The 27,978-nt window shown below is 32.6% G+C and overlaps 1 protein-coding gene across 5 annotated transcripts; it reads left to right on the top strand.

Moving 5' to 3' along the window:
• The first annotated feature begins 151 nt into the window (after window positions 1-151).
• Window positions 152-27,978, top strand: LOC132731785 (prolyl 4-hydroxylase subunit alpha-1-like). 5 transcript variants are annotated; one of them, XM_060718041.1, is made up of 12 exons: window positions 152-725; window positions 3,960-4,114; window positions 4,507-4,668; window positions 9,124-9,290; window positions 12,390-12,441; window positions 13,393-13,574; window positions 14,405-14,578; window positions 15,359-15,429; window positions 18,184-18,337; window positions 19,473-19,535; window positions 20,845-20,913; window positions 21,404-27,978. In XM_060718041.1, the coding sequence occupies exons 1-12, from the start codon at window positions 562-564 to the stop codon at window positions 21,569-21,571; spliced, it is 1,581 nt and encodes a 526-aa protein (XP_060574024.1). In that variant the 5' UTR covers window positions 152-561; the 3' UTR covers window positions 21,572-27,978. The 5 variants fall into 5 exon arrangements, with proteins under 5 accessions (XP_060574024.1, XP_060574026.1, XP_060574023.1 ...); XM_060718043.1 differs by lacking the exons at window positions 9,124-9,290; window positions 15,359-15,429; window positions 19,473-19,535 and adding exons at window positions 10,732-10,892; window positions 15,960-16,030; window positions 18,720-18,782 and having other exon boundaries at window positions 160-725; XM_060718040.1 differs by lacking the exons at window positions 15,359-15,429; window positions 19,473-19,535 and adding exons at window positions 15,960-16,030; window positions 18,720-18,782 and having other exon boundaries at window positions 161-725.

Below are 27,978 nucleotides of genomic sequence, written 5' to 3'. Positions count from 1 at the left end.
TCTACTTTCACTTTGAATGTTTACGCAGACTGTCTACCATTTTGTAAAGACACGTGACTGTCACGTGGATAATTAAGTGTAGGGTAATTTATGCACTAATCTAGATTTTTACGGTGAAAAGTAAATATAAACACATTAGATTTTTTTAACAATGCACGAGTTACAACATTATTTTAAGATCTTTATTTTTAACATGGTTAATACATATTTTTTTCTTAATTTTTCTATGATAACAGAAAAATAAACTCCCCTACATAATTGATCTTGGACTATTCCGATTCTCCCAAAATCCGTAGGTGCTGTAACATGATACATACTGCCAAAACTTCTAGGCATTTCCGCAGTGTTTATTTGCACGTAAGCTTAAACATACGTGGACAATTTGTATTTTATTCGTTACATTCATGCTAATGTCACAACTCATAAATTCTTTTGTAAACGGATTTTAGCTGCAGTTGAAGGGTTCGGATAAGTTTTGTCTTTTATACAACATTTGCAAAATCTGGAGATAGAGCTCTAATATTTTAGTAAAGAATCAGCAGGAGGCACGAAAGACAAGTTATGATTTGGATGTTAATTATTGCCAGCGTGGCAGCCTTGGGGTCGGGGGAGCTATTCTCTAGTTTGGCACACCTACAGACAGCATTGTACACAGAAAGAGACATATCCAAGGAAATAAGACATTACATTTATGAGGAACAGGAAAGATTGGAGAAACTTACACAGTAAGTGATATCAATTCCTTTATTCTTCATGTATTGTTTTGCAAGGTGTCAAATTTCTTCTTTAAACCAAATCTGTTTTTAACTGTCTTGTAAGAAATTACTACCAGAGCTTGATACAATGTAGATCTACATGTATAATATTTATTATTAACCTATTAATGGTAAATAAGTGCATACAGTATACTGTATACATGTAAAACATCTGTTTAAACACATATTTTAGCACTATTATTGATAAATTTTGTGAATGGTCTCAATTGGAAGTTTCTGTTGAAATTAATGGTTACAAGTACTAAGATTTTAACATTATATTTAGTTTAAACACTGAAAGAAATTGCTAACCCATGCAACTTTTATTTCATGTGCATAACACCTGTTGTAGTAGAATACTCCTTTTATTGTATAAATCAAGGGCCATGTGGTTTGGAGATAGTTTAATCTTCTTTGATCTTTGACTGATGAGACTGAGAGGCAATGAACTGAGGAAGTCAATGAACCAATTGGACATTTTTATAAAGTATCTTTGTAATCTAGTTAGATTTTACATATGCATTGGGCATTATTGCAATTAAAATTGACAATTTAAATAGCAATATTTCAGAGTGTAGGATTTTTGCCAACTTTATTTGATGAAATAAGAAATGTAAACATATTCAATTCAGCAATATTTACCATTACAAGGTAATGAATAACAACATCTCTCTCTCCTTGATATAACAGATGCCATAAAACTGCAATCTGAATTGATGACACTTTCCCTGGAAATAAGAGAGTGATAAATCGCCAGTATTTATTACAGTTATATGTCTTGTTTAGCCCTCATCCCTCTTCCTTACTGTAGCAAATAATCATGTTTTCTTAATTATTTGTAGAGAAATAGATGGTAAAATTTACGACATTGTAACAAAAGTTCTCCTTGGTCAGGAAATAGTATTTTTATATTGATTCCTGTTGGATTTCTTTTTAATAAATGGATTTAAACCTATAAGATGGCAGGACTGGATATTATGGTCAGGTTAATTCAAGTATTAGTTATTAGGAGACACATTAATACAGGGTTGTTTTTTTTTGGCCAATATTCGATCATATTCCCAATTGAAAATAGTCTATTATTTCCCCAATCCATAGGAAAAAATTCCCAATTGAAAGTTACAAATTAAACATACATGTATTGAATAACAAAGTCTAAAATCTTTGAAAATCTTTGTTAAATTTTTGAAGATGCCATTCTAAACAGTCAGTGATTGTCATAATTCATTTAATTACTGCACAATTTAAGTTGTTCATTTTTCCCCAATTTTTAACAAAATATTGCTGAAATTCCCAATCTCATGGGTATGGGTCATGTTCCCAAAATTCTGGGGAAAAAAACAACCAGCACAAGCCATTGTGACATTATGCAATGTAATTTAAAAAAATCCCTTTAAAGCTTAGAATTTGAATATGGTTCTATATTAGTATAATTCATCAATATTTTATAAAATGTTATCTACATCTCTGATAAAAGTTTAAAAAAAATTAATTTGTGCTTAATAAATATTAAAAGAAGTATTGTATGACATAAGAAGGTAGAAATACTTCAAATTATACTTTTTGTACATGTGTCATGTACATGTATCAGCATATTGCTAATGATGAAATTAAATGGACACAATGCAAGCTCTTGAGGTGATTGTTAGAAATGCCTATGGCATTGATATTTTTATAATATATTAATTTTGTATGTTCTTGTCAAAATGGTGTAATTTTATTCACTTCCTATCCCCTAAAGGTGTGAACAAACCTGTAACCTTGTGTCAAAGTAGGAGTCATTACTGACCACTGAAACAATTTAGCTGAATAATCAACTTTCTGACCAAAGGGGTTGAATATTGAAGTGACTGAGGAAAAGACTCAAATTGGTTGTTCACTGGATAATCATGCAGTAAAAAAATTGACAATTTGCATTGATCTCTTTAGGTCCGGGCCTACATTTTATTTAAAAAATGATGACTATCAAGGGTCCAGATATTATTTGCATGATAGGCCTATATTTTCATGATTGATGCAAGCCTCTATTATAGTCTATATGCTTTACCCTGCCCTTGTCCATGTACCATCAGATTTAACATTTTGTACACAAAAATAATTAAATTGTATATCATGAATGATTCCGGAGTTTTTTAGTTGCCTTAAATAAACATTATATATATGAAGCAAAAATGAATACATCCAATTCATATGTCACTTGAAACAACAATAACTTAATCTGTCTTTAGCTGTACTTGTTTAATGTATAAAATACAATGTTTCTTTATTATCCACATTGACATCTGTAATCAAAGGGCTATTTTAATCAGAGTTGAGATCTTGTTAAACATGATACTGTTGAAGTTTAAACCTTAACTGATTTTGACTTCACATTTCTGATGGTGGTTGAGTAGAAATTGTGTTAGATGTATTTAATAACCCGGTGTGGAAGGTGTTAACTTGCTTGTGGCCTCAAAATTTGTAGAGTTTCAACTTTGGAAACGGAGGTTTTTTTATGTCTGATAGACTCAGTTGGGTAGACTATAAAATTACCCAATTAAAAAGGTGACATTTTCCCAAAGTTCTCATTAGAAAATGTTTCACAATGTGTGACTTTAGGACAGAAAACTCTATAAGAATGTTTATGATATACTTCTTTAACCTTTAACTGCATGTGCATATTGTGAAAAACGGCTGTTTTCATTGAAAAGCCTCCTGTAATGTAATAGACTTTCTCTAGAAATAAGATTTTTGCTTTTAAAAAACAACATTTGCAGTTCTGCAAGTCATGTACATGTACACAACTGCATTGAAAAGTCTTGTTTAAATGAAATGAAAAGTATTCTAAACTGTGAACCTTTCATATAGCAAGGAGAAAAAAATAAAGATTAAAATTTTTCCTTTCTTTTAAAGTTTAATAATTTACGACCGTCTGATTGTTGAGTTAGATACATGTATCAGTTGCACTTGATCAGTGCAATTTTGCAACAATGTAAAAAATTACTTCATGCAGGTGCTTCATATGAACAATATTTACAACATGGTTCAACATGATAATTAATTAAAAACCATTTGATATGTCAGGTTAAACGTAAGTTAATGCATGCTGTACTTTTAAATGCATGCTCATTTTGTTATATGTACGAGTACAATGTATGTATAAAATGTTATTTTTTTAATAAAAAAAAAAAATTCACATTTATATTTTGATACTGTTAATTTTAGATTGGCAGATGAGTTTGAGAAGCACAGTGAGAAAGCTCTTGAAGATCCAGACCTGTACCTGGGTAATCCTGTCAATGCCTATTTGTTTGTAAAACATTTTACCATTGACTGGGACAATGAAATTGATATTGTCATTAAGAATAATAGCAGAACTGGTAAGTTAACCTCCATTGTTTCACTTCTCAAATATTGATTTGATATTGTGAAATTGATTACTTTATAGTGGTGAAAAATTAACTGACATTTTGTGTTTTGGTTAATTCATCAAAATAAAAAAAAAATAATAAAAAAAAAAAGCAACCCCCAGCTTGAAACATTAGAAATTCATTAGAAGTTCAATGATTGTTTCCAAGCAATTAAAATTAAAGGGCAATTTTTTCAGTGCTGTTTGATTTCATGTAAAGTTGACTTTTTGTTAATGTTCTGAGAGATCTGTTGCATGCTGATGATGTAAATGATTTTTATAAAGTTATAAAGATGTTAATCTTGATATAAATCAAATAATGATAAATCGATGTCCACATTATGTGACTACATGTTTTTTTAGAGCTGTACAATAAGATTGAAGAGATGAGGGAGAACTTGCCAAACTATGAAGATCTGACAGGGTCAGTGAGTGCTTTATTACGTCTGCAGGACACATACAAGTTGGAGACAAATGAACTTGCAAGGGGAAATGTTGGTGGAGTTGCTTCTCCTGAACTTACAGGTAAAATTGGACTGATCAAACATGCAATCATAAAGGACAAACTTTGTGACAGTTTATCAATAATTACTTGTTAAAATACATGTACTAGAGTTTTAATTAATTTTCTCTCAAAAATTTTTTTTCAGTAATGTTATATACTTTATGTTTCTTTCAAATCTAAATAAATTGTGATCAGTGGGACAAACCTAATGTGATGACCCAGTTGTTGTAGGTGATAAGCCAATAGTCCTTGCATAAAAATGGCAGAAGAAACACTTCTTTCAGTATAAATCATATGGACCTGTGGCTATTTACTGTTACATTATAGATATGGTTCCCAAGTACTGATAAATAACATTTTTTTCCTTAAAAGACAATTTTATCAAATGTTACAGATAATTGATTTAAAAACGCCTTCATTGCACAAGTCAAAGTCATTAACTACACAAGGGGTGTTTGGTAATGAAAGATTGCAACAACACAATCCAAAGTTGCTTGAAGTGAAAAATTGGTGATATAAAAGCTAAAAATGAAAAATACAATAAATTTATTCTTTTATCAATGTCTTATACTTTAACTCATTTTAGAGTAAAACAATGTTCAAATTGATAATTAAAGTGAGTATGGGTCACAAAGTAAATAAACAAGAAACCAAGTTACACTTTCAAGATTTTGAAATAATTTTGATCAAAATTTTTTCTTCTTTTTTATGCCCCCATTTCGAAGAAAAGGGGGTATATTGCTTTGCACTTGTCGGTCCGTCGGTCCGTCGGTCTGTCGGTCCGTCGGTCCGTAGACCAAATGGTTTCCGAGTGATAACTAAAGAACCTTAAGGCTTAGGAACTTCAAACTTGGTATGGTGATTGGTCATGACCAGTAGATGACCCCTATCGATTTTGGGGTCAAGGGGTCAAAGGTCAAGGTCACATTGACCTTGAAAGCAAAAACGGTTTCCGATCAATAACTAAAGAACCTTAAGGCCTAGGAACTTCAAACTTGGTATGGTGATTGGTCATGATCAGTAGATGACCCCTATTGATTTTGGGGTCAAGGGATCAAAGGTCAAGGTCACATTGACCTTGTAAGCAAAAACGGTTTCCGATCAATAACTAAAGAACCTTAAGGCCTAGGAACTTCAAACTTGGTATGGTGATTGGTCATGATCAGTAGATGACCCCTATTGATTTTGGGGTCAAGGAGTCAAAGGTCAAGGTCACATTGACCTTGTAAGCAAAAACGGTTTCCGATCAATAACTAAAGAACCTTAAGGCCTAGGAACTTCAAACTTGGTATGGTGATTGGTCATGATCAGTAGATGACCACTATTGATTTTGGGGTCAAGGGTCAAAGGTCAAGGTCACATTGACCTTGAAAGCAAAAACGGTTTCCGATCAATAACTAAAGAACCTTAAGGCCTAGGAACTTCAAACTTGGTATGGTGATTGGTCATGATCAGTAGATGACCCCTATTGATTTTGGGGTCAAGAGGTCAAAGGTCAAGGTCACATTGACCTTGTAAGTAAAAACGGTTTCTGATCAATAACAAAAGAACCCTTAGGCCTAGGAACTTCAAACTTGGTATGGTGATTGGTTATGACCAATCAGATGACCCTATTGATTTTGGCGTTAAGGGGTCAAAGGTCACAGTCACATTGACCTTGTAGGTAGAAAACGGTTTTCGATCAATAATGAAAGAATCCTTAGGCCTAGGGACTTCAAACTTGAGATGGTGATTGGTCATGATCAGTAGATGACCCCTATTGATTTTGGGGTCAAGGGGTCAAAGGTCAAGGTCACATTGACCTCTTAGGTAAAAACGGTTTCCGATCAATAACTAAAGAACCCTTAGGCCTAGGAACTTCAAACTTGGTATGGTGATTGGTCATAACCAGCAGATGACCTATTGATTTTGGGGTCAAGGGGTCAAAGGTCAAGGTCACATTGACCTTGTAGGTAAAAACGGTTTCCTATCAATTAACTAAAAACGCTTAGGCCTAGGAACTTCAAACTTTGTGTGATGATTGGTCATGACCAGCAGATGACCCCTATTGAGTTTTAGGTGAAGGGGTCAAAGGTCAAGGTCACATTGACCTTGTAAGTAAAAACGGTTTCTGATCAATAACTCAAGAACGCTTAGGCCTAGGAACTTCAAACTTGGTATGGTGATTTGTCATGACCAGCAGATTACTCCTATTGATTTTGGGATCAAGGGGTCAAAGGTCAAGGTCACAATGACCTTGTAAGTAAAAACGGTTTCTGATCAATAACTAAAGAACGCTTCGGCCTAGGAACTTCAAACTTGGCATGGTGATTGGTCATGACCAGCAGATGACCCCTATTGATTTTGGGGTCAAAGGTCAAGGTCACATTGACCTTGTATGTCAAAACGGTTTCCGATCAATATTAAGAGAACCCTTAGGCCAAGGAACTTCAAACTTGGCATGGTGATTGGTCATGACCAGCAGATGACCCCTATTGATTTTGGGGTCAAGGGGTCAAAGGTCAAGGTCACATTGACCTTGTAGGTAAAAACGGTTTCTGATCAATTTACTAAAAACGCCTAGGCCTAGGAACTTCAAACTTTGTATGATGATTGGTCGTGACCAGCAGATGACCCCTATTGAGTTTTGGGTCAAGGGGTCAAAGGTCAAGGTCATGACCAGTAGATACTTTATAACCCTTATTAATTGTTTGATCACTGGGTCAGAAGTCATGCATAATAACCTTATCACATGACTAATTGGCTGCTGATAGGGGGCATACATGTTTTACAAACATATCTTGTTTTTTTTGGTGGGGGGTGGGGGGGGGTAAGGATGGAGGGGCTATTTATACAACTGGACCATTGAGCCATCAAGAAGTAGCAATAATCAAATTGTTCTAATATTTTTTGTTTTGTTTTATATGACACGTATGAATTTAATGTAATCCTGACTAACTATCACATTAACAGCATTTTAGACCTTTCATCTTAATAAAACTAAGTTTAATTACTGTGTAAATGAATGTGTTAAATGCAAATTGCATGGACATTAACATATAAGTATTAACTTTGCCTTCTTAACTTCTGTTGTAATGTTAACAACAATTTATTCATGTATTTAAATCTTTCTAAAAAAATTTTGTTGGTAAAGTTTCAAGAAAATCATGATATTAAACGATAGTTTAACTTTTTCAGTATACAGACAATTTACAATACAACCAGTTTAAACATACTTTTAATGGTTCGGTTGAGAAAAATGCTGATTTGTCATTAATTGTCCAGACCTAAACAAATTTCCATATTATAACATCAAAATTGAGCAACTTTATAGACCATGATCAGACTGCACAGCCTGGTTGTATTCTTGTTGTATACAAAAAGACAGTTTCACTGCAAATGTTCACAAGTATATTCACTGTTAAGATTGTTTCCTGAAGACTTACAGTTCTATTACTGATATCCATCAAGGAGACATAACATGTATGATAAAAAAGTACATGTATGTTTCAAGCCTGTTATAAAGTCCATTATGTGTTATAAACCCTTACACCCCAGGGTCACAATACACTGTCAAAAGATATTTTACATGGGGCGTCCGTGGCCGAGTGGTTAAGGTCGTTGACTTCAAACCACTTGCCCCTCACCACTGTGGGTTCCAATCCCGACAGGGACTTTGGATTCTTTCATGTGAGGAAGCTATCCAGTTAGCTTACGGAACGTCGGTGGTTCTACTCAGGTGCCCATTCGTGCCTGAAATAATGCACGGAAGGGCACCTGAGGTCTTTCTCCACCAGTAAAGCTGGAACCTATACTGTGTTGATGTGACGTAAAACCCAAAACAAACAAACATAAGAACTATCAAATAAGAGTAAAATTGATTCAAGTTAATGGTTAATTATTTCTGTCTTGGATTATGACTGCAAAGTAAGATTTCTTGGATTCTTATAGAGCTGTGTAATTTTTTAGCTTAAATATTTTAATCTCTTCATGTGTCAAATAATGATATTAAGATAAATTTATTGATTTTTTGAGAAACATCATCTTTAGAAACTAAGAGCAAGTAAAGGAAACCATATGAATGATTTTAGAAAATTTGTTATAACATTAACGAAATGCAGTACCAAAGATCACTGATTTTTTTAAAATATAAAGAGTTTAATTTAATAAGAGGTTCATGTATATATATATGAGACTTTTCTTAAAAAGTGAAGAGCATTTGTTAATTTTTCAACAAATGATGGAATATAAATAAGTTAAATTCAACAATAGGAACTACCGGTAGACAAATTTGGCCAATTTTTAGTTAAACGCTAGTCTCATAATGTGTTATTAAACTTTGAGAGTATTTCATCATCTTAGTACAATTACTGGTTAACCTATTAAATTAAGAAGGAATTAACCTGTTACATCACTCAGATGAAGAATTTTTGTAGAATAAGTCATTTGAAAGCATGTATAAGTTTGGATTTTATATAAATGTTGCATGATTTTAGCATGGGACTGCTATGAGTTAGGTCGCTTGGCATACAACACAGAAGACTATTATCATACAATCATGTGGATGGAAGAAGCTCTTGCTAAAATCCGTCAGTTTCACGATGAGGGAGTTGACGAAAATATTGTCGCTATTTTGGATTATTTGGCTTTTGCACAATACAAGGTAAACATTGGAGCACGCTTGCTTAAGCTTTTTAAGAATAGATTTTAAAAATATTGAATACTTTAAAAGTGGGTATGTCAGGTGTTCTTGCAACACATGAAAAAGGTTTTACATATGTAGTACTTTTTTGGTAGCATGATAGGAACTCTGAGGGAATGCTGAATGATTATTTATGTGATTATGAACAGAACTGACTTTGTTTCCACATAGAGTAAAAAAAGTGTGAGGGGGACCCTTTTTCTAATGAATCTGCCTACCTAAAGGTAATTGTTGTGATCATTAAACAGCCTTCTGTGCTATACAAGGTGGTAAGTGAAGTTGCAGTATGGTTGTGCGTAATGAATATACCAGGTAAGTGTTGTATGGTTGGTGCACAATGAAGGTACCAGGTAAGTGTAGAAAGTTTGGTGCAAGATGAAGGTACCAGGTAAGTGATGTATGTTTGGTGCACAATGAAGGTACCAGGTAAGTGTAGAAAGTTTGGTGCAAGATGAAGGTACCAGGTAAGTGATGTATGCTTGGTGCACAATGAAGGTATCAAATAAGTGAAGTGTGCTTGGTGCATGATGAAGGTACCAGGTAAGTGTAGAAAGTTTGGTGCAAGATGAAGGTACCAGGTAAGTGATGTATGTTTGGTGCACAATGAAGGTATCAGGTAAGTGAAGTATGTTTGGTGCACAATGAAGGTACCAGGTAAGTGAAGTATGTTTGGTGCATGATGAAGGTATCAGGTAAGTGAAGTATGTTTGGTGCACAATGAAGGTATCAGGTAAGTGTAGAATGTTTGGTGCAAGATGAAGGTACCAGGTAAGTGATGTATGCTTGGTGCATGATGAAGGTATCAGGTAAGTGAAGTATGTTTGGTGCATGATGAAGGTATCAGGTAAGTGAAGTATGTTTGGTGCATGATGAAGGTACCAGGTAAGTGTAGAAAGTTTGGTGCAAGATGAAGGTACCAGGTAAGTGATGTATGCTTGGTGCATGATGAAGGTATCAGGTAAGTGAAGTATGTTTGGTGCATGATGAAGGTATCAGGTAAGTGAAGTATGTTTGGTGCATGATGAAGGTATCAGGTAAGTGAAGTATGTTTGGTGCATGATGAAGGTATCAGGTAAGTGATGTATGTTTGGTGCACAATGAAGGTACAAGGTAAGTGAAGTATGTTTGGTGCACAATGAAGGTACCAGGTAAGTGAAGTATGTTTGGTGCACAATGAAGGTACCAGGTAAGTGTAGAAAGTTTGGTGCAAGATGAAGGTACCAGGTAAGTGATGTATGTTTGGTGCACAATGAAGGTACCAGGTAAGTGAAGTGTGCTTGGTGCATGATGAATCCTAAAACAAGCATTTTCCTGCATGTTCCTGATCCTGATGCTAACAAAACCTGTGGAATGAGGATATCAATGTCCGTCATGAAGATTCCAGTGTTTTGTTACCTTTTAGCAACAGAGTGTTTTGAGATTGGCAGGCAAGCATACGTAGGTCAAGATTATTACCATACCATTATGTGGATGCAGGAAGCTTATGAAAAAATACTCATTGAGAGGAATGAGACTGCCCCAAAGACTGTTGTCCTTGATTACCTTCAATTCTCATTGTACAAGGTGAGCAGTTCAAACTGTACAGTAGTATACATGAGCCGCTCCATGACAAAACCAACATAGTGCATTTGCGACCAGCATGGATCTATACCAGCCTGCACATCCACACAGTCTGATCAGGATCCATGCTGTTCGCTTATAAACCCTATTAATCCTCGCATGTATCAGTGCTATACACTGGGCATGTAAAAGAACCAAGGAATCTATTCAATAAGAGCTAGGGACTGGTTCCCGGATTTCCTTGTATCGCATAGCTATCTCTACAGTCTGCTGAGGTAAGGACCCTACTGGAAATAAGTGCTTGCACTTTCGTAGGTTATCCTTGACTGCACGGTCTAAAGAAAATCAATCAAGAAAGTCAATCAATTACAAGTAGAGAAACTGATAGCGAACAGCATGGATCCTGGTCAGACTGCGCTGGTCTGGATCCATGCTGGTCGCAAACGCACTATGTTGGTTTTGTCATGGCACGGCTCAGTTATGACATTGTATCTGTTCATGTCCAAAGCTTGTTAACATTTATGGTTGACACAGAATGAAATTCAAATGGTTAGCCTCATCTTCCAATATTTGTGAGGGTATTTGAGTCATTCTGTGATATCTGTGAGGGATTTAGCCTTGTACTGTCTATCTGTGAGGGTTTTTATGTGAGCATCTAAAAGATAAGAAACAGAACAGTCTAATTATGTACCAATATGTTTCCTGAAAAGTCTCCCATAGAAATGTAAGTATAACATATATTAAGTTAGCACTTTGTTATTATTAAGCTTGGACAGTGTGTAAGAGAAACATAAAGAAAAGTATTATTGTGAGGCAAATTTCTTTTTTAATTATTTTTATGCCACTGCAGCATCTGCAATGCGGTGGCATAAGGCTATTCACCTGTGTTTGTGTATGTATATTAGTGTGTTAATGAACTTGTGAAAAACCACTAGTTCAATTTCAACCAAACTTGGCAGGATTGATCCTAAGGTGAAGGGCTTCCAAAGTTGTTAGATTAAAAAGAATTTGATTCCATGCTGAAATCTGGTTGCCAGGGCAACCAAAAGGAATTCTAAAAATTATTTTAAAAAATCTCCTTGTAAACATCCACAAGGCCTAGAGCATAGATATTTTGCGTAAGGCATTACATGAAACATTGTGTAGTGGACCTCTACCAACATTCTTCAAAATATAGTCCTGGGGTCAAAATTGCCCGCCCGAATAGGAGAAAGCTAGGGCTTAGATATTTGACATGAAACATTGTCTGGTGGACCTGTATCAAGATTGTTTGAATTCTACTCTTGGGTCATAATTTTGCCCTGCCCAGTGACCTACTTTCTTGTCCTTTGATGTACAACGGTGTGCACAGTTTGAGATGTATAGCATTTTTAACAAAATCTTGTTTCATTTTTTCTTGTTTGTGGTTGCAGTAAATGATAATTTAATAGAAAATTTATCAGTGTTGGTAAACATTAATTTGCTATCTGTACAATAATACAATATGATCATATATTTCAGCAAGGAAATGTAAGAAGAGCTTTGACACTCACCAATGAAATGCTTGCACTGTGTAAGTATTTTGTGTAATTGTTAGTATACTACAATGAAGACCAGTGTTGCCACAACAACAAGACATTAGTACCACAGGTTAATGTTAATCCCTTAATCTGCTAGAAATGGTAGTGTTTAGCCTTTGCCAACAATAAAGAGCGTGGCTAGCATGTAGTCTGACCAGGTTCTACACTGTTGACTCATCTATTTTAAAATGTCAATATATGAAAGTTGGACAAGTTCATTTAAGAAATACAGATTAAGAATGAAGTTAATATAAACAAAATTATCAAAATGGATAACTTGCCCTATCATATAAGTTATAAAGATTTTTTGACAGGTTATATGGCCCAATATGAATGGTTGTTTGAAGATATAATCCAAGCCATTAGGTGAAGGTTATATTGCAAATAATCATTTATATACTGCCATGAAACCTTTTAAGAATTTTTATAACAAAGTTATATTACTGCAAGGTTTCTTTATTACAGATAAATTGAAATTATTTCATATATATGGACTGCTGCCATGTATATCTAGATCAAATAAATGTCTTGATTATCCAATGAAAACGTTACAAACATGTAGAATTATAAGTTTATCACATACCTGTGCTGCTATTGTGACTCTGTAATTATGGAATTGCACCGCTGTGCATATATTTTGATGTGAAATCATTTGAGTTATACAAATATAGTGTAAAGACCAGTAAATGTTAGCATTACACTATAGGCGCGTCAATGAAAAAATTATTCTTTTTTCGCTTTTAACAATTTTATTTTGGGTATTTGATAAATAGAATTTTATATTCATGTACGTTCATTACTGAATTTATTGAACTCATTGAATAAAATAATATTATGCTCGCCACTCACATAATATAAATTTATTCAACTCTTTCAATAAATTCAGTATTGAACTTACACTCATTCAATATCCTCTATATATAATAACATTGTATTTTCTGAAGCTCCTGATCACACAAGGGCACAAGGTAATAAAGATTATTATGAGAGAATGTTACGAGAAGAAGACGAGACAGCTAAACGTGGGGATGATGGTGAAGTTACAAATAAAAGACAGTTAGATGAGTACAGGAGTGGTGAAGAATATATGGCATATGAGGCTTTATGTAGAAATGAAACTGTTAAAGTAAGTTTGCTTCACATTCCAAACATTTGCCTGCAGTCTAGCATTGTTTTAAATGGCAATTCATTCTTGAATACAGTTCAGTTTATTAGCAATCAGCAATTGGCAATTCTTTCTTAAAATTAAATTTTTATACAGTTTCAGTTTATTGGCAATCAGCAAAATATTAAGCCATTTACAAATACAAAAAAAACTTATGACATAGACAATGCATGAATGTAACTGGAATAAATAACAATATCATCCATTCTAACACGACCCGCATTTTTCCCTGTTGAACATAGAAGAGAAAGTGTGTGTTATTATGCTATAAAATCACTGTTTGACGTTCTATATTTAGACATGTGATGTAATCATTATACATGTGACGTAACCTCTAAAATGTGACGCGCTGACAATAAGTACGGACACAAATCAGGCGCAATTTAGCAAATTATCATGTACGGGCAGCATTTATTTGTTGATGTCGTGTTAGAATCGAAACAATATATCCAAATCGGTGATTTTATTGCATGATAACATCACTGTTTGTCGTTTTGATGCGCATCATTATATCACTCGGGCTACGCCCTCGTGATTTAATTCCCCGCATCCGAACTCCAAACAGTGATGTTATTGAGCAATAAAATCACAGTTTGGGATATATTATTTCTTAAATAACATCATAAACAAGCTGATAGTATTTTACGTAAATACATGGAAAAAAACTACATTTACCAAATTAGTATACAGATGGAACTTGAAAGCAATAGTTATCTTGATGGTTATCATTTGTGATATTCAGACATAAAAAAAATAATTTCTATAAGTTTTGTTTTTGTGTTTTATTGCAGGAAAATAAATACAAACATAAACTATTTTGTCGATATAGAACAAATAACCATCCATTGCTGATTATTTCCCCTGCCAAGGAGGAAGTGTTGTATTTGAATCCATTTTTATCAGTATTCCACAACAGTATTAGTGATAGAGAGATTAAACTGATACAAACTCTGGCCACTCCAAAGGTAATTACTAAATTTTCAATCTTTGTAATATGAAGAGAGGTCCCCTCATTTATGATTTCCTTGCTACACCTTTGTTTAGAACAGGTATCCAGATGACTAAAACTGACTACTACTCATCTTGGTGTAGGTATAACCATTACTTTAAAGTTTTACTTGCAATATCTTGTATAAATACATAGCTCATCAACCACTCAAGATATTTGCTTGCTGGTTTACAACTGTCTCTGAGATTATAATAGGACGACACCTAGGCTTGTATAACTAGCATTGACTTTGACAAATCATAAGTATTTATTAAGGGCAGAATAAGAGTAGGTTTTAATCTAAGGTTAATTCAACCTGTGGAATGTATGTTAAAAAGTAATTAATCATTTTCGATTCATTCTTTTCTCAAGTTTAATCTGGTATTTTTATTTCAATCTTAATGAAAATGTTGATTTAGTTGTATCTGTTAAACAACATACCTACAAAAATAGTCATATTGTCACAACTTGTAGATAAATGAGCCGCGTCACGACAAAACCAACATAGTGGGTTTGTGACCAGCATGGATCCAGACTGTTTCGCTTACCAAGTCTATTACAAGTAGAGAAACTGATAGCGAACAGCATGGATGCGCAGGCTGGTCTGGATCCATGCTGGTCGCAAACGCATTATGTTGGTTTTGTCATGACGTGGCTCAAATATTGATAAATAGTATTGTACATGTAATAGATTCATGGTACATTAAGTTAATGGTTTTATTTTTAACTTTTATTAAATTATAAATATATTATGTAGCTGGGCAGAGCCACTGTTCATAACCCTATAACAGGTAAAATAGAGACAGCTCAGTACAGAGTTAGTAAATGGTAATAGTGCTTTGTTGTGGTGTACATCTTTGCATAAGAGTGATTCTTCTATATTTGATCATCATGTTTCATAGCAGTTTTCTCTTCAATACATTATCATTGTAAAAACCAAATAAGATAATTGTTTAAAGTGCCACACTTTTTCTCACTAGCATTTTATAACCATTGAAATCTTTCTGTTCATCAATTGCACATACATATTTACAAGTACACGGAATTTGATTTATTTATGTACATAATTATTTCCAATGCAGGTGTTTGCTAACATTTGAAACAAAACAAAAAAACCCAAAAGCTTTTAATATTATTTCATCCTGATGAAGTTATACTTTTATCTTAACTATTGACATCCTTACTGAAATGATGATCAGGCACAATAAAACATTAGGAGATAGTAAATAGAAAACTGCTATAAAACATGTGATTAAAATTGTAAAAAGTGGCTTAAGTTCCTTCAGTTTTAATTTGTTTATATATAATATATGCATGCATGTGTTTTCTGGAAAAAAAGGTTTTTATTTGTAATTTAGCTTGGTAGGGCAACTGTACACAATCCTAAGACAGGAAAGCTGGAGACTGCTGGTTACCGTGTTAGCAAAAGGTAATCATTATCATATAATGCTGTTTCCCAGCTTCATCTTGCAAGATGCAGACATATATATATGGGATGTTCAATAGTGAAAACATGGTTGGTGGTGGGATAAAGAAGGTGTATCAGGTGAGCGAGAAAGTGTATCTTTTGCAAGCTATAAGGAGCCAAGATGCACTTTCACAGCGAATCAAATAAACCTTCTCCATCCCGACACCAAATATGTATGATGTATTTGATTTATCCTCCTTTTGTCTAGTGTAATCATGTTTTTCTGATATATTTAAACAGTTTCATTCTTACTCTTTATCCGATAAAACAGCGTCTACATGTAATTTTCTTTGCCGCTAACTATGTGACATCAGCATAGGCTAATCATTTGACGTAATGACTGGAGATAGATAAGTTTATCCGGCAAGGCTTTATCCAGCTGATAATATAGACAGTAGCAGGATAAAAAGTGTTCTGTATTGTGGTCTTTACTTTTATGTTATCTCTGACTCATATAAACCATAGCAAGTTATATGAGCCGCATCATGACAAAACCAACATAATGGATTTGTGACCAGCATGGATCCAGACCAGCTTGCGCATCCACGCAGTCTGATCAGGATCCATGCTGTTCCCTGTCAGTTTCTCAACTTGTAATAGAGTTAGTAAGCAAACAGCATGGATCCTGATCAGACTGCGCGGATGCGCAGGCCGGTCTGGATCCATGCTGGTCGCAAACCCATTATGTTGGTTTTGTCATGGTGCGGCTCATATGTTGACAACTTCAATTACAACTGTTATTTGTGTGTGTTTGTTTTCTGAACATCTAAATGTTGCATGCAGGTGATGGTAACAAGCTTGTAACTATCTTCAACATTGTGTAAGTGAATGATTTATCTTTGTTATGCATTTAAAGATCCCTATCTGTATCTAAATGGAGATTATGCTCATCATTTTGATTCTTTACTCAGAATTATGGTTTCTATATACATGTATTAGCATGGGGCCTTGACAGGTTAATCCTAGGATATCTCAAGAAGTACATGTATACATATATTGTTGATGAAACCATATATGTGAATAGATTGTGATAGGCAATTTAAAGATTATGCAAGAGTTGTTTTAACTCACCTTTTTCAGAGCTATTACTAGGGTCATGGTGGTGTTGTGGTCTGATTACTACAATTTTTTATTGGATTATCTTTATACACAATATTCCTTTGTACAAAACTTTCAAGAAAACATGCTGAACTTGACTTTGACTCACGAAGTAACCTTCATTTTGAAGGCAAAATTATTGAATTTTGCTTGATGTTAGCTAAACTTGCTATAACTGCAATAGCTATAATTTTCGTGATAATTTTCGTGATTGGATTGTCTTCATCCTTGGACACTTCAAGTTTTAGGACAAGACTTTCAAACTTAACTTTGCCTGACATTCACGGTCAAATACTTGAATTTTGATAGAATTAGCCTTAAATTTGGATGGATTTTATTCACCAACAAAATATGTTAAATTATTATGACCTTAATATATAAATGACCTTGACCATCAAGGTCAAATTTGAAATTTTAATTGAATTCTGTACCAAAAAAAATAATAAATAAATATTGTCTTTGAAGAGGCTTCACCACAGTTCTACCTTTTGAAATTTGAAAATGTCAGGCCCCAATTCGCCTCCATGTGATAATTCAACAGTATATGGGCTGCATGATTAAACTTGTTGAAAGTTAGTTTCTGAAAATATGGAATATTTTTGTTGTTGCAGTGGTATTGGTTGGATACTTACGTGTTGTCTGCAGCTCCAACTTACAATATAATTTTAATTTAATTTAAATATAAAATCAGTGCCATTTGTGACAGTGACCTGTGTAATATGTAATTAAGATCAGACTTAAAATAATAATTAAATGTTACTTGTTCCAGTGTAGTTTTGTAATGATTGTGTATAATTAGAATAACCGTTTTCAAAAGCTTTGTTAAGACACAATGCCTTTTCATTGAACTGTAATAAATTTTATGACTGAATTGAAATTAGAATTTTTAAAGAAACTTTGAAGAACTTAAACTTAATTAGAATTGATTGAATGACAATATTTGTTCAAAAATTCGTAATTATCTTTAATGTTGAGATATGTATATATAAATGAGTATATGATATTTATATTTGCAGTTGTTGGTTATCGGATTATGACTCGCCAGAAATAGCTCGTGTAAATGCACGTATAGCAGCTACCACAGGACTTAACATGGAAACAGCGGAAGAATTACAAATTGCCAACTATGGCATCGGTGGTCAATATGAGCCTCATTTTGACTTTGCTAGGGTAAACAAATTTTTCTTTTTCTTGTTTTTTTTTTACAATTTATAAAATAACTGTAGCTACAGAAAATATCAATATGATAAATTGTTACACTGTTGTGAAATGCTATAAACATTTAGTTTACATGCAGTGACATTTGAAGTATAGTGATATAGGTATTTGTCTTTGTGTAATGTCTAACTAGATTAAAATCTACGTCTACTAGATTTTAAGAAAGACTATTTTGTACTAATAGTTGTGACCAAGAATCACTTAAGGTCTGCTTTTATTGTTACTGGGATTTTTTCTCAGTTAGTATAAATGATCAGAAAAGCATTAGGTGAATGATGAATATTTCTACCATTAATGATGTGATATTTTGATTTTAATGCCATGCTTCCTATAGAAACGAGAACCAACAGCTTTTGAAAGGCGAATAGGGAATAGGATAGCAACTTATATGTATTATGTAAGTGTTTGTTTTGTTGTATTGTGTATTGTTGTGAGGTTGGAATATCCTACTGGTATGGTAACACATTTATGTAAGATTTACAAGATACTGTATATGTTAAAATAAATATTAGTAAATGAACAAAAATAGACATATGTTGTGCAGTGTTGAATTGTGATAAACTATCATTTATCATTTTGGCTTATTGATAAAAGGTGAAACAAGCTCAATATTTTATTTTTTTATGGATAAAGTATAACTTTAAGCAACATTATTTTGATTTCAATTTGAATTTTTTCGGTACATTTACATAAATGTGTACATGTACATGTATAATGTATGGATGTTTCAATCTCAAGAGTATAGAAAATATGCAAAATGTGCAGTGCAGTAAAAGCCTGGTGTCAGAGTTATTTTTTGGATATATTCTAACACGATTTTAATAGATTGATGATCTAAAAGCATGTGTTGTTTACAGTTTTATTGCATGTACATTTTGCATAATTTCGCCTATAATCTTACATAGATTGGGAACATATTTTGGCAATCTTAATTTAAATTTATAATTCAGCCATTTTACAACAGTAAAATGAGTTATATTTGTGTTGTCAAAATATGAACCATATGATGTACCTAGTCTATGGAAAGATACGCCTGTATATATCTGGCTTTTTTGCTTTGATCTATTCTCATCTTACCATAATTCAGAAAGAAGAAAAAGCATTTGAAGGTCTAGGAACTGGTAACAGAATAGCTACACTCATGTTCTATGTAAGTTGTAATTAATTGAAAGAACCTGTGAGATAATTGGATGTATTGGGCAAGTTCAAACTGTACAAATTCTGGTGTAAACAAATTGTCAAGTCTGTGTGATACTGACCATTGGATGGGTACAAGATTTGGACTTGGGTACCTGTGTCTAATCTAATCACGTGTGGGTACCTGCTCATAGTACTCAATCAATGTTTAACTTCAAATTTTCCAAAATTTTTAAAAGAAACAGACTTGTACATTGTCCATGATTAAAATGTCAAAATATAATGGGAAAAATAACAAGTGATTAATAGATTAGTACCAGTCTTAAAATTAGACGATACTTTGATGGTTGAACTTTACTAGCAAGCCTAGCATGGACATACCTAGCAAATTGGCAACATCCATATTACTGGAATGTGCATTTTGCATGATAGGCCTTACTATTTCAAAGCAGTTTTCTTAAAAGTCATCTTATTTCTTAACATGAACATGGTAAAAATGCTGTAAATGCTCAACATTTCACTTTGTCATTTATAACTCAGGACAGTTATTGTTGCTGTTGTTGTAGTACTAGAATTATAAAGTGGCCAGTGGCTTTAACACTACTTGATATTTTGAATTAATAATGTATTGGTTAGATGGTTTGGAATATGCTACCCGAATATATATCTTTATACAATGTACTCTTTTATAATAAGGAATTCATTTAATTTCTTTTTAAAAAATGTTGTTCAATTTTTAGCTCATCTTTTATGAAGAAAAAATTGAGCTTTTATGATCACTGCATCATTGTCGTACAAGAAAATTAAAAGTCATTAACACAATACATGGCATACTTGCTTATCAGTTGTAAACTAAGGGGCATCATTCTGAAAGCTGTAGCCTGGAGTTGTTCCCCTCTTTGACGTTCAAAGTGGTCATTGATAATCAATTCCCTTTACAGACAAGAGTTAACTATGCATGCAGTGCACTTGTGTACTTTATAAAATTTTGAGTTTTAGCCATAGTACTGTTGTTTAAAGGTATGGCAATCTTAATACTGTACATTTTAATGCTGTCTGATTTTAAATGAAATTTATGTTGTATTTTCAATGTTGTTGTTTATGCAGTTTTTCATGAATATAAAAACTCATTAAAAAATGGACTTGGATAAGAAAATGGGATTTTTTTTTGAAAACACAAATCTAGGACATCTCATTTTATGTGTATGTTTATAAAGAATTGACATTCACAAATTACTCTATTGATATTGCTACTTCTAAATAACAATATAAGATTTATCTCAAGATTTTAATTTATTGTTATATTTGTTATCAAATTTCAGATGTCAGATGTGCAGGCAGGTGGTGCAACAGTTTTTCCATATCTTGGTTTGAAAATATTCCCAGAAAAGGTATGTACTTATGAATTAAATTTTCTTAGGGAATATTGAGCTCGTAAGATATTAGATAATATACATGGCCTAAATCATTTGATTTTTTTGGTATATAATCTCTGTAGAGAAACTAATTAAAATAGTGAATATTTTGAAGCTTGGACACTAACGTATGATTGAGTTGCCTGCCTCTAAATCATTTTATCAGCTTTAAGTACCATTATTTTTTCTCTTGACTGGTTTTTGCCAGTTAAACACTAAAACACAAAACAGTACTTCAGTCATATATTAGGAGGTAACTACTAAAAGAATATTCCTGAACCATGCGTTGGTTTTAACCTGTGTTTGAACTAGAAACTTAAAGTAATTTCTGTTATAAATTTGGTATAGTTTTAGTGGACTATTACACACAATAAAATTGACTTTGATTGAGATGATGTTCTTATTATTCCACTATATTTACTTAAAACTTCATGTATCATCATCATTATTCTTTTTGTTGTTTCAGGGCAAGTCTGTATTTTGGTATAATTTATATAAGAATGGAGAAGGAATCTTTGATACTCGTCATGCAGCGTGCCCTGTGCTGGTTGGCTCTAAATGGGTGTCCAATAAATGGATACATGAGAGAGGTCAAGAATTTAAACGGCCATGTGGTCTGAGAGAATCTGAATGATAACATTTATATTTATATATATAAAGGATAATTTCAAAATGTTTAAATGACATTGTTACAAATGTTTCTTGCTAAAGTATGTACTCCAAGTCCAAGGTTATAAAAACTCTTGTAGACAAGTCTTCTGATACCTGATTGGCTGATAACAAATATTTAATTATCCAATGGCTGGGCAGTATTGCGAGACTGGTCTCCATGCATATGTTATAACTTTTGAGCTGTGTTAATGGGACCAAATAGTTGATATAATTTTTCATTTAAGGTTATTTAAAGGCTTTGTCAAATGATTTAGGTGTATTATGTAATTTATAAAGTGATTTATGTTCTAAGTGAAAGTTGATAACAAATTTGTCTTAAAGTATGCGTAGTAAACATATGATTGAAATAATATAAAAAGCCAAAAAAGATGTCAGAATTTTACTTTATAAATCTTTATTATGTCCCTGGGCATAAAGTAATTGAACTGTCCGTCAGCACTTCCATGAAGATCAATAATATCAAAAGAAATGGCCCCTTATCCCAATTTCAATACTTGTCTGTCAGTTCCTAAATCAGAAAGTTGGATATTTCTAAGTTCCACCTGTAACAGTGACTTAAAAATGAACATATTTGTCTAATCATTACAAGACACATAATCTTGGCAAGGTACATAACTATAGTGCCACTATTTCCAAGTTATTTCCCTTTGTAGTACTTTGAAACCTAAACCAGCAAGTTAGATATATCCTTAGTTCCAGGGTACTAATAGCTTCATAATTTTAACACTTGCTTATCAATACAAAGTATATAACTGTGCCAAGTTATTTCCCTTTATGACTTTGCAAAAAGGACCTGGTTAAAATGGTTAACCTTTTCTGGCAAGTTGGATTTATCTTAAATTTCTCCTAATAACTTCATTTTCGTAAAGTTATCTTCCATATTTGGTAGATGGATACCTTTAATTTTCCTCACTGGGGTCAAGGTCACAGTTGTAAATTTTTTTCTACACTTTTGCTCATTCAGCCTTTTATAAACTGATGTATTTCATGTTTAATAGGGTGGAGTTAGGGGTCATCAGTGCCAAAAATAGATTTTTACACTTAACAAGCTTTATTAGATGTCTTTGATATTTGGTAGGAACATAACTTGTGTAACTTCTATCTTTGAGTAAAAAGATAGGTTTTTAAGCTTTTGCATATGCAGCTTTTATTTATTGACTGATGTTTTCATATTTGAAAAGAATATTCTTTACATGGTTCATAGTTGGAAGTCATAATGTGAAGGTCACCTGTGCTAACAATAGATTTTAACACTTTCTTTTACAGTCCTTATTTCTTCATATTTGGAAGGATTATACCTTTTGTGATGGTCAAGGTCTTACATTTATATATGATTACTTTAATATGGCAAATTGAATATAATTAAACTTCATCATAGTAATGACATTCCAGCATACATTTTTTACAATAACAAAAGCCCAAAAGTGTCTCTCTTAATTTTACAATTTTTTTGACAACTTTGTGTCTTTTTTCTGTTATTGGGTTAATATTTTTTGGAAAATTTATTAGTGACAAGAATCTGGGCTGGGGGCATTTGTGTTTACCAAACATGTTTTTGTTTGATATCTTTTTTGGTTTATGTAAACATTTTGACTTACAAAATAATCAAGATTTTCTTATAGAACATGAGTAGCTTATATCATGGCCAGGAACATTACATTGTGAAGGTAATAGCTTAATATGTGATGCATACGGTCATGAATAAGAAAAGGTTGATTTAATATTTGAATTCTAACAGACTCAAAAGATATTGAATTGGAGAAGAAAATCAAAATTTTACTGTTATTTAAAACCTTGCATGTTTTGGTGGAATTTTTTTGTTGATTTTTTTTTCATTTCTCATTTGAATTAGTTTTGTGAATTGCTTTTATATGTCTACATTATTTCTGCTAACAGCTGAGCTTATCTTGATCTGTATTTTATTGTGAACTTGTATTTAGAAAGTTTTGTTCAGCCATATGGAAGGGTGTGGTTGTTATATATAAACTCTGCTCAATATTTTTACAGCTAAATGTGCTTGTATCAAGATAATCTTTTCTTCACTATCAAATTGCAACATTGGGGTTTTCTTTGCAGCTTGATTAAAAAATTTTTAAGAGTAGCTTATCCATTACACAAGGTTATAGGTGTAAATATATTTTTGTTTTCTTGCCGTCCAAAAATGCTTCTTCCCATTTTGCTTTATTTAGAACTGATGTTAAATGGCCAGTATTTGTTTGCTTCTTGTATTTGTGTTTTAAAATATTTCACCCATTAATAGCATTTGTGATGTTAAGATTTTTAAAAGTACATGTAGATTTATACCATACTTACATGGTTTTCTAGGGGAATGACAGTATTTTTTTAATCCAGATTTATTCTCATCTATGGGCCTTTAAGTCCAAATGGTTAAGGTAGCTGACTTGGAAAACCTTGCACCATGCTTATATGGGTTCAAGTCATACCAACAGCTTTGCATGTTGTCATCTGCAGAAGATATTTAGCAAACTTGTTAAAGGTAAATTATATTATTAATATGCTTACTTGTGTCTACAATATTGCACAGAGAGGCTAGAAAGACCTCAGATTACGTATTTATATTGTCAGTGTGACAGCATTCCCATTCTATAAATGGGTGAATAAACTAACTGTATGTAATCTTTTAAATACTAGTATACCAAAATTTTCATGTATGTGGCATTGCTTAAAATTATATTATTTGTAACATCAGTTGTATGATGTAAATCACAACTTTTATTTATTGTTTTAAGAATGTATTGTTTTATTGAGCAAGTAGAGTTGTTTTATTGAGGATTTAGTATTGTTAAGGATAATGGATTGTTGAAATCATGCTTCTGAAATCCTGAATGTCATAATATATTGTTTGCTTGTTTTACAAGTGTTCTACAAAATAAACAAGGTGACTTGGTGTAAATTTACATATTCCTTTGTTAATGTTATCCATGCTGAATACAAAAGTATTAAAGATCTCATATTTGACTAGGGTGCCTTTAAATCCATAAAAAGGTTGTTTTAAATAAATTTGTTGCAAATTTTGTTGTTATGTTTACTAAATATAACTTCCAGAGTTAAATATGACAAAATGACACATGCCCAGACCATTTAGAAACTTTAAACTTTATTAGACATTCAAATTCAATGTAACATACCGGTAGTTTGGAGTTTTGTTTTTGCTTTTTGTCATTTTGAGAGTGATTTTGTCAAATATGGTATTTGTGTTTTTAAATTAATAATCTGCATAGTGCTAGGTAATCTGAGAAGTAAAATAATCTCCAAACATCTCAATGTACATTATTAGATTTGTATAACCACTGTTAATTATATCTTTATGTAAGGATGATTTTTTTATGTTAGAACATTTTTTATATCATTGGTCAAGTGTTTTTTATTGCAATAGCCAAACTTTATTTTTTTATTTGAATTTGACACGGATAATTTTCAGAATAAGTTCTGTTTCTAGTGATATTGTATTTAAATATGACCTTGTTCTGTTTGACTGATTTGTTGTTAGTGCATGCTACATTTCATTTGAAACAGTGTTTTATAAACTGTAGGACGGTATTTGATCATTACACCTTTGTGCCATCTGTTGTGCAATAAAACATCTCAAAGAGATTTTAATATAGTAGTACTTATATAAGAAATGTTAATTAAACATGTTAATGTAGATATTTAATTTTACATCCTATACACTAGTGTAAATGACAGCAAATTTGATTTGCCATGGCCGTTTAGAAATACAATCTCATTAAATCTCATTAAAATGATATCAAAACTGTCACTCCACTACCCTTAGCCAGGTAGCAAGGAGAAACAGAGCAAAACGATGATCTTATTTTAATGAGATTGTTCAATTTGACAAAATACTGTACATGCTTTTTATCATTTTTTTTTTACTTTTATCATTTTAAATATATCAAACATGCTGTATGGTAGTTATTGAGGGGAATTTATTGTTGTACATGAATACTGATATACAATTTGCAATACTTAAAACGAGACAATATATTTTAAAATAAAATAGTCTATGCAAATTTTGAAGTGTTTAAAATTCAGGAGTCTTAATTAAAGAAATTGTTGCATGTCAATAATGGCTAAATTGTAAATATGATAGTAATCATCAAATTTATGTTAATCTCTACACTGAAACTTAAAGGCCCATATTAATTTGTCTCCTAACATTAATTTTGTATTACAGTGTATTAAGAATAAATAAACTGAAATTTAGTATCCTTTTGTATGTATGGTCAAGTGTACTTGTATTGTATTTTAAGTTGTCCTGGTTTGTACTTGCACTTGTATGTTAAGTTGTCCTCGTCTCTGTGTAACATAAATACATGTTTAATTTTCATTTTATAATATACTCAATGCTTGAAAATATACAAGTAAATATAGATTGTAATATATAAAAATATGTTTTTTAAATACCAAATATTTTTTAAAAAATGAGTCAATTGGCAAACTTTTACTTGAAATAAAATATTCACAACTGAACATTTGCTTCAATTATTTTCTTCACTATTTTTCATGTATTAAACTGCATAAAAGTAACAATTCTTACATAAGACTACTTAATTATTGTTTATCTTTGAAAAACAAATTGATAATTTATGCAATTGAACTTCAAGAATGTTGTCTGTTTAATAAAAAAGTCTTTCCTGTGTTTATCTTGACACAAGTCTAATGAAATGTGATGATTTGATATTTTTAGCTCACCTGTCACAAAGTGACAGAGTGAGCTTTTGTGATCGCTTTTCGTCCGTCCGTAAACTTTTACTTTAAATGACATCTCCTCATAAACCGCTGAGCCAATTTCATCCAAACTTCACAGGAATGTTCCTTTGGTGGTCACCTTTAAAAATTGTTCAAAGAATTTAATTCCATGCAGAACTCTGTTTGCCATGGCAACCGAAAGAAAAAACTTTAAATATCTTCTTTAAAAAAACCCTAAGAGATAGAGCTTAGATATTTGGCATGAAACATCGTCTAATGAGTGTCTACCAAGTTTGTTCAAATAAAAGCCCTGGGGTCAAAATTGGCCCTGTCCCAGGGGACTTTGATTTTCCCTATATGCATATAGTAAAATCTTAAAAAATCTTCTTTTAAAGAACTGAAAGAGCTTGAGCTAAGATCTTTAGCATGAAACATGTTCTAATGGGTGTCTACCAAGTTTGTTCAAATAAAAGCCCTGGGGTCAAAATTGGCCCCGCCCCGGGGGTCATTGATTTTCCTTATATGTGTATAGCAAAAACTTAAAAAAACTTCTTTGAAAAAACCCAAATAGCTAGAGTTTAGATATTAAGCATGAAACATCTTCTAGTGAGTGTCTACCAAGTTTGTTCAAATAAAAGCCCTGGGGTCAAAATTGGCCCGTCCCAGGGGGTCATTGATTTTCCCTATATGCATATAGTAAAAACTTAAAAAATCTTCTTTTAAAGAACTCAAAAAGCTAGAGCTAAGATATTTAGCATGAAACATGTTCTAATTGGTGTCTACCAAATTTGTTCAAATAAAAGCCCTGGGGTCAAATTTGGCCCAGCCCCGGGGGTCATTGATTTTCCTTATATGATATAGCAAAAACTTAAAAAATCTTCTTTGAAAAAACCCAAATATCTGGAGTTTAGATTTTTAAAGCATGAAACATCTTCTAGTGAGTGTCTACAAAGTTTGTTCAAATAAAAGCCCTGGAGTTAAAATTGGCCCCGCCCAGGGTGTTATTGATTTTCCTTATATTTGTATAGCAAAAACTTAAAAATCTTTTTGAAAAAACCCAAACAGCTAGAGTTAAGATATTAAGCATGAAACATCTTCTAGTAATTGTCTACAAAATTTGTTCAAATAAAAGCCCTGGGGTCAAAATTGGCCCCGCCCCAGGGGTGTCATTGGTTTTAACTACATGTGTATAGTAAAAACTTAAAAAATCTTCTTTAATAAAAAACCCAATGAGCTAGAGCTTTGATGTTTAGCATGAAACATCTTCTTATGGGTGTCTACCAAGTTTGTTCAAATAAAAGCCCTTGGGTTAAAATTGGCCCTGCCGAAGGGGGGGGGAGGGGGGTAGATCGTTGTTTTTCATTATATGTGTGTAGTAAAAACTTAACATTGTGAAACATCTTCTAATGGGTGTCTTCCAAGTTTGTTCAAATAAAAGGCCTGGGGTTTAACTGGCCCCGCTCCGGGTGCCTTTATACAGGTGAGCGACCTCAGGGCCATCATGGCCCTCTTGTTTAATGTTCATCTAAATTTTTATCAAACATTTTATGATAGAGTTATACAGAGATGTTTTGTTCTATGTGCATGATGAATCTCTGAAATGTTTTGTGAAATTAATATCATTACAGAATAAATGAATTTGCATTAATTACAAAA

Source organism: Ruditapes philippinarum, unplaced genomic scaffold, assembly GCF_026571515.1.
Source record: "Ruditapes philippinarum isolate M1 unplaced genomic scaffold, ASM2657151v2 ctg63_1_1_1_1, whole genome shotgun sequence".
Taxonomy (NCBI): Eukaryota; Metazoa; Mollusca; class Bivalvia; order Venerida; family Veneridae; genus Ruditapes; species Ruditapes philippinarum.
The sequence above is the reverse complement of the archived record's forward strand: the minus strand, read 5'-3'. Positions and strand labels throughout refer to the sequence as shown.